The 14,683-nt window shown below is 42.8% G+C and overlaps 1 protein-coding gene across 2 annotated transcripts in view; it reads left to right on the top strand.

The window, feature by feature from the left end:
- CACNA1C (calcium voltage-gated channel subunit alpha1 C) overlaps positions 1–14,683 on the top strand; it is a 487,530-nt gene that overhangs the window by 388,345 nt on the left and 84,502 nt on the right. For both annotated transcript variants that reach the window (XM_050892845.1, XM_050892854.1), the window contains exons 14-20: positions 539–746; positions 1,579–1,699; positions 3,658–3,772; positions 4,889–5,009; positions 5,137–5,206; positions 11,637–11,769; positions 13,514–13,643. In XM_050892845.1, the coding sequence (XP_050748802.1) occupies positions 539–746; positions 1,579–1,699; positions 3,658–3,772; positions 4,889–5,009; positions 5,137–5,206; positions 11,637–11,769; positions 13,514–13,643 (898 nt within the window). The remainder of the gene's footprint in view (positions 1–538; positions 747–1,578; positions 1,700–3,657; positions 3,773–4,888; positions 5,010–5,136; positions 5,207–11,636; positions 11,770–13,513; positions 13,644–14,683) is intronic.

Here is a 14,683-nt window from a genome sequence, read left to right as displayed (position 1 = left end):
CATTCCTCTCAATCCCGGAAAGCTTAGCAACCTCTGTCTGTGAGTGAGCCCAAGCACATACTCACACACACCAGATTTTGGACAAGTTTGTATTTGCATCCAAACTGTTTCCCCATCTGCTCGTGTTAGTTATTACAGGCCATTCTCTGGAGTGAGGTATTCTGGCTGCCATAACATCTGTGAGTGTTGTAATGAGGTTGGTTAGAATGTAACTCACTGAAGCAGCAAGAACTAATCATCGTATATTGATATAAGATTTGCAGAGCCTTAGATGGAGAGTGCTGCAATAATCTTCTGGGTGTGCGTATGGGGCGGGGGGTGGAGGGAATTGTGTATGTACACGTGTGGTAGTAAAATTACTCATTAGCAGCAGTAGGTCTCATTATCTTAGGGAAGCACATCAATGATTCACTGCTTAACAGGGTGTTTGGAAATGCCTGCTTATACGCAGAAGGCAGCCTGAACCAATATCCTGTGCAGTCCAGGAGCACCTGTCTTGGATTGAAGGAATTTTAACTGCCTCTATTTTCTCTCCCAGATACTGGAACTCCCTGAGTAACCTTGTGGCTTCACTCCTGAATTCAGTCCGCTCCATTGCCTCCCTGTTGCTGCTTCTCTTCCTCTTCATTATCATCTTCTCACTCCTGGGGATGCAGCTCTTTGGGGGCAAGTTTAACTTTGATGAGATGCAGACCAGGAGGAGTACATTCGACAACTTCCCCCAGTCCCTCCTCACTGTGTTTCAGGTAAGGGCATGAGTGCTCCCAGTGGGGCCAACACATTGTGTTTACGTGGGGCGAGACAGAGAGCAGGTCCTGCACCCTTCCCCTGCAGCCTGACAGTCCCCGAGAGTGGTCATCAGGCTAACAACTCCAGGGAGCAAGGTGCCACACTGTGCTGCCAGCACAGGGGTATTCCCTCCCAAAGTGGGGAACCAAAGCTAAAGCCCCTGTGTGTAGCAAGGCCACCAGGTCTTAGCAGGGTAGGACAAGAGAATGGCCATTGCCATGTCCCAGGGCAGCGCCTGCACACCAAAGCCCAACCCTGCAGCTGTCCTCCCCCCTCCCACGGTACTGGGGAACATGTATCTGCTCACAGCACCAGAGGAGTAATCAAATGGCTGTTAAGCTGACTGCAGTTTTGGGAGTGATCAACCAAGAGCATCAAGATCATGATTTCACATGCAAGGTGAAGGGAAGCGGCAGGGAGGGCTGTGCTGAGGGCTGTCTTCAGTGCTATAGGTTGTGCAGCTTGTCTGGAACAACGGACACGTGGGAGGGAAACGCCTGGGAGAGGTGGGGAGACTTGAACAGAGTTGCCTGGGAGAGCAGTTTGGCTTCAGCCATCATATTCAAGGGGACATATGGGGTTTTTTAATGCTTTAAGCACAGGCCCTCTTTGCATTTTCCTTGTTCTTTTTTTTTTTATTATTTTCTAGACGGACACAGCCAGAGTCTCCAACCGTCCTGGGGGAGGGAGTGTTCTCTAGAATAGTAGATATCTTTGTGTTAATGGGATTTTCAAATTCTCTTTGTGGTCTAACACTGTATCCCTTATTGGTGGGAATGTGTCATTTAGATCCTGACTGGGGAGGACTGGAATTCGGTGATGTATGATGGGATCATGGCTTATGGCGGCCCCTCTTTTCCAGGAATGTTGGTCTGTATTTACTTCATCATCCTCTTCATCTGTGGAAACTGTATCCTTTGGTGCTATTCTTTTCTCCAAGTGGGGCTGAATTTAAAGCCACCCTTTACTACTTTGTTACGTCAGAAAATAATGAATTTCATACCTCACATTTTTACCTTTTCCCTAGGTCTGAATTTTGGCTTTGCACTGCCAAAAGTTAAACAAGTTTGTTTAATTTTAGCTAGCACTAAGTTATATAAACAGTTGTAAGAGCCAGCTACATGCCACTTCCGCATGCTAGCTTTTATTTAGTATCTTTACATGTTTAGTGATTTTATTTTTCATTCCCCTTAATTGTCTCATAGGTTTTTCTTTCCTGCCTTCTCCAGAAACTAATCTCTGTGTGTACCTACTGTACTTACTGCATATTTTTGCTTTAATTGCCTTTTCAGTAATATATTCCGTGTGCTTTCATCCAAGCCTTATGTGGAATAAAAATATGTATAATCTACAATATGCTATATACAAATGCTGTAATAGGAGTAACATATGTTTGACATAATTGATTTATGTGAGATCATATATTAATTGATGTATAAACTAACAGGAACCGTGTTCCATTTCAATTACTGCAATCTGTGTGTTCTTCAAACAGAAAATCGTGTGCTCTGTTATCTTCCAGCCTGTGCTGGTGTTAAGTAACTCCAGTTCTCTCTGGCTTCAAGGTGAAGTGAGGGCACTGTACATATCCCAGGAGGTACAAAGCACATTGCAGGATTAGGCTGTGAGTGTCTTTTCACAGGAATTTGCATATAACATAGAGCTATGGTTCTGTTCCGTATCGCAGTTTGCTCCAAATTTGTTCATGTTTAGTTTCTGCTTCCCTAAATAAATGGCCCTCCTGTGTCAGAGGTGACATTTCTTTTTATACTGATTCTTCTATAAAGCCACCTTGTAGTCTCAGCCCAGCTCTTCCGACCTTTCCTCATAATTCTGATCTCTCAAACCCTGTTATTTGACATTTCAGTTGACCTGCATGCCCTCTCTTCAAAGTGAGATGGTGCAATTCCACTTATCTGAAGGTCGAGGTAGGCAGTCTCCCTGACAGCTTAAAAAAAGCTACAATTTGGATCTCCTTGTGAACTGCAGAGGAAAATGCGAACCCGCTCTACATGCTGGCTGACTTTGGAGCCATTAGACCTTGGAGCCCAGGGCGGAGGGTGGCTGTATTTCCAGACTAAGCCTTGAATTGGGGTTTACTTAAAAGTTATCATGATGTAATAAGACCCACTCTCAAGAAATTTATAAAAGAAGCTGATGTTCAGATTTGTAACGCGAGATCTGAACGCTGACTGGCAAGACAAGAAAACACTTGTGATTCCTTGCCCTGCAGCTACATGGGCATGACTGGCCATGCACGGACTCTCTGCTAGGAGATGGCAGAGTTGTCAGCTCAACCGTTCAATGCCCAGACTAAATGAATTTCTTTTTGGTTGCCTCAGAAATGCTAATGAGAGTGCTATGCTTGCTGTCCATAAAATCCACTCATGTCTGTGGGAATACCTATAATGAGGTTGTTCGACTCAAGTACATAGGCCAAAACTGGAAAGCCCAGGTGCCTTATGGTATGAGGCTCTTGAATGTAAGTGTGCTTTAATAAAAGTGACCTAAGCTATCAAAGATGCAAAGCATTCAGCACTCCCCTTATCTTCAGTGGGATTTGTTGCACAAAGCAAGACTCTTTTGGGAAATCAGAAGCTAAAGTATAAGTCTGGACTTAGATGTTTTATATCAGTCATTCTGTTGTGAAATTTTGGAAACACCACACAGTGTGTTAGCTATTTGGATGGAAGGTGTAGGTTTGTGCATGCTGGATATGCACATCCTGAACATTTGTGTGAAATGGAAGTTTGGAAAATCCAAGAGATCTGATGACAGGTTGATAAAAAATTTTCAATTAGGAAACCTTTGGTATAATGTTGTTCCGCAGTTTTCAAAGCTTGTTTTCTTTAAGTAGCACATAAACAGATATCCTGCTGAATGTATTTTTGGCCATTGCTGTGGACAACCTTGCTGATGCTGAGAGTTTAACATCTGCACAGAAAGAGGAGGAAGAGGAAAAAGAAAGGAAAAAGCTAGCTAGGTAAATCCATTTGCATACACCTATCTACACGCATATGTATGCATTCCTGTGAGTATAATTACACACAGTATGCATGTATGTATGTGCAAGTAAGTATGTGTGTATATGTAATATATACGTATAACTTCTCTGTGGGTGTGTATAGATTATATATATGTGATTAATGTAATTATATATGGAATTATGTAAATATAAATTTTTATGTAAAAGAATTCAAACTAAAGGACAAGAAGGTGTCATGAGCTGGGATTCCCAAAGTTGCAATGATGTGAGCAGAGGAAAGGAAGTCTGGGTGACTGATGAGCTTTCAGGGCATCAGCAGAGATTGAGTGTGAAATGGTGTCGATGTTACAATCCCATTTGAATCTCCCTATTACCTTCTGATTGCTTTCGACCACAAGGCGTATTTTCAGACTGTCGTTCCCATGACCAGATTCAGCAGCTTCCTTCTCTTTTGATGCCACATGCGGTTCTTCTCTTGCCAGTTCTTTTAGTGTTTCTGCAGACTCTTAGGAGGCACGAGCTGGCTGTAGAGCTTCTCTGTCATTCCCAGCTGCCAACAGCGGGGAAGCCTCTCCTTACTGGTTATTTCTATTCACTGTCTTCCAGGCTGCTTGGAGGGGATCTCTTGTGCAGATCTTTCTGCTTTGTCCTGCATGCTAGTCAGCAGGTTTCCCTGGGTCTAGGAGTGCAGTGAGGGGCAAAACTTTGTAGGCAACCTAGTGGAAGTCCACAAGATAGGGGTTGAAAATGGTTCATGCCTTTGTCATTGGGTGAACAAAGAGATTTCTGCGGACAGACCTAGAATATTCATGTGCACAAACACACAGGCACATACTTCCCCCACATGCACACCCACCCACCCCACCCCACACAAACACATGCTATTAAGAAAGCTATAAAATAAAAGGATGCTATATAGAATTAGAGCAGAATCTCTGCCTTTGCCTGCAGATGAGGACAAGGTGGAGCCACTGGTATGTAAGCTGGGCTCAGAATGGAGGTGCCAGCCAGCTGGTTGTTCTCATGGTTTGTGCTGTACTACATGAAGTTCCTGAAAGGGAAACAGCTTTTCACCTTTGTAACTCTTTGATTTTTAACTTGTAAAATTGTTAGGACTGCTAGTCCCGAAAAGAAACAGGAGATAGAAAAAACAGCTGTGGAGGAGGAGACAAAGGAGGAGAAAATTGAGCTGAAATCGATCACTGCTGATGGAGAATCCCCACCTGCTACCAAGGTAAGGTCTACTGCCAGCCAGCACTCTCTGTGCAGTGATGGCACGAAGAGCTTGTGTTTCTGAGGGAATGAAAACCCTCTGCCTTGTCTGATAAAGGCTTTGCTGCTTCTCCTTCTGTTTCTGTCAGATCAACGTGGATGATTATCAGCCCAATGAAAATGAAGAAAAGAGCCCATATCCCACAACAGAAGTGCCAGGTATATATCTTCTTCCTTTTATCCCTGATTCGACAAAGAGAAGCTCCAGTTGTTAATGCACATAAAGCCAAATTGTGGTAGCAGGTATGCTGAACGTGTAATACTTTCATGACAGGACAGGATGATGTGCTTGCCTGTGTTTGCACAGGTGTGGACTTGGTCTTTTGCAGTCCCTATACTGATTAGTTCATATACAAATCTCTGTATATGAAAATATACATATGACTTTGTTTTCAGTCTATTTTTTCAGTACTCAGTGGTCAGGGGAGACTCACAATAGATACTCATGAAAGGCAAAGCACTGAATGCCCTTTTGCACTTTTTTCTAATAAAAAAAGACAGTGTGACTTATTAACATAATTCTAAAGGCATAAGATCTCAGCCTAGAATTGGAAAAAACAAGCTAGAGCATTAGGCTAGTTTTCAAGTCACTTGGACATAATTAACTTCATCATCAGATACTTAAAAGATTGGTTGAAGAAATCTCAAAACTTCAAGCAGTTTTTCTTCAAGAGATCCTGAATGGGGGGTGGGATTGGAGCAGAAGAATTATAAGCTAGTCAGTTCAACTTCCATTCTTGGAAAAGTGCTGGAACAAATGATTAAACAAACTATATGACTGCAAGATAAGGAGATGACTAGCAGCCAACATAGATTTGCCAAGAACAAATCACATCACCCTTATTTTCTTCTAAAAGGGGCTGACAAGACTTGTAGACAGGAGAAAAGAAGTAGATGTCATTTTCTTTAGCTTTGCTAAGGCTTCTGACTGTCTCTTGTAACATTCTCATAAGCCAGCTAGAAAAACATGGTCCAGATGATTGGGAGAGAAATTGGTAATACCCTTTATGTGGAGAATAGTGATGGCCCAAGTGAGGTTCTACAACCCAAGAGCCTGTCCCGAGTTCAGTTCAGTTCATTGTTAATGACCTGAATGATGGAAGAGGAAATATGCTTATTACATTTGCAGATGACATAAAGCTAGGAAGGACAGGAAGCATGCTGGAGGACAGCATTAGAATTCAAAGAGCTCTTGAGGAAGTGGATAAATGGTCTAAATAAAATTAAAAGTGCCAGGCTCTACACATAGACAGGAATAAACAACTCACAAATAAAGGATCTTAGGTGACAGCTAGTTAGGTAACAGTCCTTGAGAAAAGAATCTGAATCTTGTGACCACAAGCTCAACAAGTGCCAACAACGTTTTGCTGTCTTTCAAAAGGCAAGCAAGTAGTGAGATTTATAAATGGTGAAAACATGACCCTTTAGTCCAGTTACGGGTTTCTTCTAACTGGCCAGTGAAAGCTAACCAGAGCAAAGCAATTTTTTTATTCTATTAGCCATTGATAAGATCTCAGCTGAGACATTGTGTCTCATTTTGGGTGCTCTGCTTAGGAGAAGTGGGGCTGAATTGGAAGGAGTGTAGAAGAGCATGGTGAAAAAAATGCTAGTAGGACGCAAGAACTAAGATTGAAAGAATTGTGGTTGTTTGAGCTGGGAAAGGCAGGAGAAACATCTTCAAATGCATAAAAGCCTGTTAGAGGTAGAAGAGGAATTATCTCCATTATGAAGAAGTAACAGGTTTAAAATTCACACCAGGGGAGAGTTTTCTAATGGTGAGGCTAGAAAAGATCGCGAAGATGGTTGTGGAAGCCCAGCATCACTGAATGTTGTTAAGAACAGGTCAGAAAAATATCTGCCAGAAAAGGCTTAGATATAATAATTAGTTGATCCTGGCTTAGCAGAGGCATGAACCAGAGAGCCTTTTGTGATCCTTTCCTGCTCTGCTCTTCTGCCTTTCTATGATTATGTAACAGGCTGTAATAGGTAATAAAACACATTCTCTTCTATTCCATGATTCCTAATAAATGTCTGATAATAGGTTGATGTGATAGGGTAAAAAAAGACACAATAGTTCATTTTAAATAGATGGACAAGGGTTTCAGACAAGCAAAAAGGAAAACTGTTCATTGCATTTGATTTTCAGTACAAAAAATCCCCACATTTGCTATACTTGTATTCATCCATATCACCATTTATCTGAAATAGGGTGTGGTTCCAACACCATGCAATACTGTTTTAACATTGCCTGGGCCAGATCACTCTGGCTTTAACCTTCCCAGTGCATCTATAGGCACAAGCACTTACTGGACACACATCTCCAGTTGCTAAGGGGTTTGTGGGAGTCTTTACTCAGAAGCACAAATTAAAACAGCTTGATACAGTTCTGTTTCTGTTTCTCAGCTGGCTTGGATTTGCAGACCATTACATTTTTTTCAAGTGAAGGTACAGTCACCCGTATATCAAATTTAAGCCTACTGATAATAGAATTGTGTTTTAGTTACCTTCTATGGATAGCTTAGAAATAGTCCGGCATGTGAACTATATGACAAAAGCTACATCTACAATTTGTGTCATGGACATTATATCTGCAGCCGTGCATAGGATTAGAGTGCAGAAAATTAAGTAAAAGCACTTTTAACTCCTGCCTTGGGGTGCCAATCCCTGGCTTGGCATACTTTTGAACAGAACATAAAATTTGAATGGGTGGTCAGGTCTTCTCCCGTCTCCTATTAGAAATGCAAAGGGACAGCATCTTTGTTACTTGCCATTGTATTATGCCATTTCTAAACAGGCCTATTCCCTGAATTGTTTATCAATTCTTTGTGAAGACTGAAGCTGATTTCTAACAGCTCACAAAATTACCTGACCACTTCTTTCAGAGTTCATGGAAGTCAACCATAAGGCTCAGAAGCAGTAAAGTTTTGTAAATCCCTTGTTACATCAGATTTACCATAGTCATCTATTCCATTCTGCTGTATAAAGCTCAGAAACACCAAGGCCCTCTCGGAGCTGATGTGGCATGTCACATCTGTCTAGTGTAGTCAGTTTTGGGTAACAAAGCTCCAAGGCTTTCCCTGGCATTAGCAAGCAAGAATTTCCCGATCTCCTCATATACCCCTGTCCAGTTCCCTTGTGGCCATCTGACCAGTCCAGAATCCTTCTGCTGATTGCTGATCAGCTCAGCGGTGGTACAGGAGATGCTGTGCAGCCATATATGGCCCATCTGGGAACACACCTTTTCTTGCCCACTTGCATGTGGATCCATTTCAGCTGTGCTTTGAAGTGAAGCATCCTATTGCTTCTTAGATGCAGTCAGCTGGTTCTACCTATTTTCTGTTCATGATTTAAGCTGTTAATGCCTGTGACCTTTCCATGGCTGTGTACCATTCCCTCCTCTGAAAACATCCTTCACCCTAACCAAGTGTTCAGAAACAATTTGAAACGGTCACTTCATTTGTTTTCCCTTTATTCTTTCAACCTACCTTGCTCAGTCTATTTGTTTCTGCTGCCTCAACCAGTTTCCTCAATAACCTCTTCTGACTCTATTTGCTGCACAGTGTTGCTCTTAGCCCCACAGTGTTGCTCTTAGCCCCCAGAATACTCTGTGTACTTGCAGCTCATCAGATCACCTATCCTCTTTGTTGGAAGGAGAGACTAGCTCTTCCCGAGATTTGTGTACACTAGAAGGATTATTATATGTTTGTTATGGGAAGACAGGGAGCTAGTCTTGCGGTTTAGTACAGAAACAGACAAAGAATTCAGAACGTCAGATGAAGGTAAAAGCTTGGGATGATTCATGGGAGCTTGAAGCAAAGCAATATCCTCACACAAGAGTTCTGGTCTTTGTACAGTAAAAAAAAAAATCCTCATCATCAAATTTCTCACTGATGCTGCACTGTAGCCTGTGTGTGCTTATGGCTTCACAACCAAAGGACATCATCATTCTAATGAAGTATAATTCAAGATGACAGTCCCAGATTTTAATTTCCTTGGACCTTAGGAAAGTTCAAACCTAGGTCTGAACTTGGCAGCCCTGAGTCATGTTTCTTTATGATTTCAAGGCAAGCTTGACTAGAAGGGACACTTTTTAAACACAAATGTACCTTAGGTATAGGAAACAGTCAAAGAAGAAGTGTTGAATTGCAGCCGATGTGCTGCCTAGCCCATCTGTGAATACCATGTTGACCTTTGCTTCTATGAATGTTGGCAACTGTGCAACATACTGTTTCTATATGCAGGTAGATAGCTTAGGTAGTGACCTGAGCTGAGGCTGTAATGATGTTATTCTTTGCATATTTGGGCCTCAGTGCTTCCTTTCTTCTGTGCCCTAGACCCTACTTTAAATGAAAAATATTTAGAACATTATTCTTTATCTGTGGCTGAGGAACTGAACGTGTTTTCCAGTCTGAAGGCATGTGGTTGCCAGAATCATTAATATATTTCTTGCTGTAGGGCAGACACAAGAAAAAGAGAAGAGAAACAATGTTCTTTATGGTATTCATCGGGCTGATGTTTCTGCTAAGAGTCCATTTTCCTGAGGCATTGTTCCATACCCATTTCAAAGGGTTTTTTTGAGCATTCCTCCGAGTAAAAGAAAAAGAATGATCTAATAGTGAAGGCACAGAACAGGGACTCAGAATACTAGTCTTTTTAAGTAAGAGCTCTCTAATATCCTATGTGATCATGGGCATCAGTATTCTGGACTGTTAAGGAGAAAAAGAGTTTGCTTACTTTGCTTATTGTCAGCCCACTCTGAAATCTGTAGATAAAAGGTGCAAGTGCAAAGTATTTTAATATTATATAAATATGAGCATTAATATTAACACCAATTTTACAAGTACTATGCACAAAAGTACTTCTGAAAGAATGTTTCTTTAACTAATAAAACCTGTAGAAAGGGTATTATAAAGTATATTACAACATAAAAATGAGCTGTTAAAAAATAGACTGGCTTAAAAAGTACAAACTCTATGTACTAGCTCAAACATTTATCCAAAAATCTATCAAGTGAATTTGAGCTGAACTCTTGCTACTAGAAGTGTAAAGAAAGAATCCTATTTGCATACAATAATGGCATACATTGAAAAGGCCACTTTTCTCCAACATCTAGATTAGAATCTCTGCTGATTCATCTGTTCTTTCTGATGTATCCATTACCAGATCAAGTACAGTAACTGACCCTAAAAGAACAGGGTCTTCCTGGAATTTATCTCACTTTATGGACTCAAGATAAATGTTTTAACTAGAGTTTCCTCCTTTGCATTGGCTGGAAGATGAATCAGTTGCATCTAACCTATCAGGCTCCCTTCTTAACATATTTTTTCCTGTCTTGCTGATTAAGTGAGAAGATTGGGATCTTTAAAATAGCAAACTCCTATCATGTCATTTACAAAACAGCATCTGACTTCAGCAGGTAGAAGAAATCCTCAAAGGTGGAAGGTTCTCTTTCACATACCACTTAGCCATCATCTCTGCATTTTTTTCCTTGAGGGTGTTCACTGATCTGCACAGTGCCTGGAGATCTGCTCCATAGACATCAGGTTCGAGAGTTTTAGCCTTGTTCCTGCCCTTTCAATCTTCCCCCCACTGAATTATGAAAGGGGACAATTTTAAGAATTTCTAATTGGTGTAAGTCAAAGTGCCCATGCTCCATGTTTGCCCTGTGGCATACGTGCACTCATCCAGACACAATCCCAGATGTGGCAGGGGCTTCATGGAGAGCCTTACAAAGAGGAGAAAAACAGATCTTGATAAACTGGAGGAATGATATGAAGAAAATAAGATGCAGTTCAATAAGGATGAGGTGGAAATGCCACTCTTGGGAACAGTCAGCAGCACAAATGCAGAGGGGGGAGTGACAGGCTAGGCAGCCATTCTGTGGTAAATAATCTGTGCTTTGTGCAAATGAGAAACTGATGGCAAATTAATACCAGAGTGTAATGAAAAGAAGTGCCCATGAAGGACATTTAAACAGGAGGGTAGTATTATAAGATATAAGAAGTAATCCAGCTCTCCTCTGCACCAGTAAAGCCTCAACTGCAGGTTAATCCTGCAGATAATCTGGAGGAAAGTAGCAAGAATGATCAGAGACCTAGGGAACACAGCACCTCAGGAAAGACTGTTGTTGTTTTGCTTTAGGAACCAGAAATCTTTGCAGAGGCATAATAATGGTCCTCAAGTATACAAAAGCCTTCTGCAAGAAGAAGGAAATTCTCTTTTTTCTGTGTCCATGGAAAATAAGAAAATAGATAATGGATTTAGACCATAGCAAGAAAGACTCAAGTCAGTTATTAGAAGAAGCTTTTTTTGCAGAAGGGACAGTGAAGCATCTGAGGAGATTGTTGTGAGGATATTGTGTGTTTACCAGTATTAATGGTTTTACAGAGAGACTAGATCAATGTCTGCCAGGGCGAGCACTGGGCAGTGGATGCTGCTTTGGAGAAAGGAAGTGGACAAGGAACCTCAAGCTTTCATCATCTTATTTCAGTGATTCTTAGTTTTCAGTTCTAGTTGTGACAGAGACAAATGCCCCAGCACTCACGAACGGGTTGCATTTTGCATTAAAAGACAAAAATGCTTCTTGCAGCAGAGGAAGATGAGGAAGAACCTGAGATGCCTGTCGGCCCTCGACCTCGCCCGATGTCTGAGCTGCACCTCAAGGAAAAAGCTGTGCCCATGCCTGATGCCAGTGCTTTTTTCATCTTCAGTCCTAACAACAGGTATTTAAGAAACTGTTTAGCTGGAACAAGGAGGCGGAGAGCAGGTACCCCTTTCACGCTGGGCCCCAAAGGTTATGTGGTGCAGAGCTCCCTTCCAGCAGTTCATACCAGAGACCTCCTTTGACCAGTATCTCCTTTAAAGGCCCTGGCATGAAACCCTCATGAAAGCACAACTGTAGGGAGCCCCCTGACAATATTCAATAGGAGTTCATGACACCTGCAAGGCTGATTGAAGACACAAATCATGAAAGCTTCACAAATAAGGGACTTGGAGGCAAGTCAGTAATTGGAATTCCCCAACATATTCAGGTCCAAATTGCAAGCAAGCCATCATGCAGTCAGTCAAGCATGAGGTAGGAGCTTCCTGTCCTAACGGCTGCTCGAAGTCCACTCCCAGTAGGGAGTTCACATGTCTCTGCTCATTCCTACATATCAAGAACGAGCACAGAAGAAAAGGGAGGAGGAGGATGAGAGTCCATAGCTCTGAGGGGAGGCAGAGGAGAATAGTAGTCCTCTCTCACTCTTCCCTTGGGCCCTTGCAGTATGGCTTCACACTGCCACACCTGTCTTTCCAACACAGATGTATGAGACCAGTACCGTGAGTGGAGGGCTGAGCTGTGACACAGGGGAATATATCTTTCCAAGGGTGCAGAAATGAGCTCACTGCCCAGTGGTCTGCGGAGTACCATGTATCCCAACATCTCCCTTGGGGACTTGACCTCCAAACACAGCCCCAAAGTAAGACAGGGCTGTAAAAGCACAGCTGAATTCAGAGCCAGTCTTTCCACAGCAGCACTTGTGCCTTGGGGATGTGCAACAGGGAGGGACTGGTGATGATTTGGACTCATGGACTCTAATGCCAGCTTTGCCACTCACCCACTGTTGCTTGTTGAAGAAGTACATTAACCTCTGCAATCATCTGTAAAATTGCTATAATAGAGGCTTGGAGGCTTAACAGCCAAAAGTAGAGCTAAATAGATTAATGAAGTGCCTCTAGAATTATGCATAGGATTGTTATAAGGTTTAACTCCTCATATCCCGATACCAATGAATGGAAGGTGCTGTAATGGTCTCCAGTAAGCATGCTGCTGTTCGACAGGAGACTGCTACTTCTTTACCTGCTAGTTTCCCACTAAGAGCACGAAGCACTTTATATTGGGCTGATGTTTAGCAGACACCCTGCCCGGCATGATGTCCTCCCAGAAGCCCTTTGCAAATGCCAGCCTGCCCTATACCCTTTTGGCCAGGTCTGTGCACTGTTAGCAAGGTAGATCCCCCATAGCTCCTGCTCAGTGACCCTCCAGCCCCAGCTCAGAAAGACATTGGCCACCCCAAAGCCCGTTTCTGCTGCTTTCCCCCTAAATGAATGGGGAATGGTTCTGTGAATGAAAGCAAGGGATACAATTTTGGGTTGGCAGGTTTCAGACCACATCTAAATCATAAAAGGCTCTGTCAGGAGGGATTAACTGTTCTCCATTCAAACGCACCGAGCGCGAGTCCTGCAGGCAGCCGATCACTCCGTGTGCATCACTGCATGATGTGGAGAGCCAAGGCTGCCCAGCACCCAGCAGGGCCAAGCACAGCTGCCTGGGCCCATCATTCTCCCCGCTGCTGGGGCAGAGGGAAGCTGCTCTGCAGAACAATCCTCCAGGGCCAGTCCTGCTGGCAAAAGAGGAGGGGGGAATGTTTCCCAGGTCTTGCTGTTCTCTGAGAGATAAAGTTGTGCCTCTCCTCTCTCTTGCAGGTTTCGTGTCCACTGCCATCGAATCGTTAACGATAACATTTTCACCAACCTGATCCTATTTTTCATCTTGCTCAGCAGCATCTCCCTGGCAGCTGAGGACCCCGTCCGACACCTCTCCTTTAGGAACCAAGTATGCTTCCCATCCTCCTTCCCTCGCTGTGTATTAAAAGTGTGCTACAAGCAGATCATGAGTTGAAGCCAGGAAAGGCAGAAAAGACTGCATCAGAGGCTTTGGGAGTGACTCTCTTCCCTGATTTGTGCCTTTTGCAGGCTCTTTGTGAAATCATTGGTTTTGCAGGGAACATGAGTCAGTGCAGAATTTGGCCTCTAGTTCATTTCAGAAGCGTGTGTAGGGGAAGGAAGGACAGGAGGCTAAAGCAAAATTATTGTTCCCTGGGATTAAGGCATTAGAAATGGGCTGTAGAAACATTGGTTAGGATACAGAAAATTCTAACTTGGGGTATTTGCAGGTTCCCTTTAGAACATTTGCTCTCCTCCCACATGCTTTCTTTTGAACTAAAAAGCCCAGGGCCTAATTTTCACTTTGTTCACACTGGTGTAAATCAGGAGTAACATTCTTGAGTTTGATGCAGTCGCTCTGGGGGAAATTGGTGTCATCAAGGTGAGACTCAGACTATTTGAATGCAAGCTGCAAAGCTATCATTAAATTTGAGATAATCCTCAGAAAATATGCTGTGCTCCTCTCCTCACCAGCCTGGGGGAAGGAGAAGGCGGCATTCAGCATGGAGATACATTCTCACCTTCTTTCCTGACTATTCTTATTAGCCTTTTGAAACGTTCAGTGCTCCCTTAACTTTGCCAGTGGTTGTTTCCATTAATCTGAGGTCACTGCAGAAATCAGAAGAGTCAGCAGTCATATGTGAGACTTCTGATCTCTGCTGTCTGCAGTGGCATTTTGGTGCCTTTATGCTGGAAGTGCTTGCTAGGCTTAAAGAGTGGGACAATTTTTGTTGTTGTTTAATAATAAAACCTTAATTTAATGCTCAGTGTTCTCCCTCCCTGAAATATCCTGGCCTGAGCATGCATTTAAACACATATATGCATGCAGAGAAGCTGTTAATGGAGGTTTATTCCTGAGCTTACCTCAGAGCTGCTTTGCATTTTGTCCTGAAGGAGAGTACTGAGTAATATAGCCAAACCTGTGCCACC

The sequence above is a fragment of the Gymnogyps californianus genome, chromosome 1, assembly GCF_018139145.2.
Source record: "Gymnogyps californianus isolate 813 chromosome 1, ASM1813914v2, whole genome shotgun sequence".
Taxonomy (NCBI): domain Eukaryota; kingdom Metazoa; phylum Chordata; class Aves; order Accipitriformes; family Cathartidae; genus Gymnogyps; species Gymnogyps californianus.
Note: the sequence above shows the minus strand (reverse complement) of the source record. Positions and strands in the feature narration are given on the sequence as shown.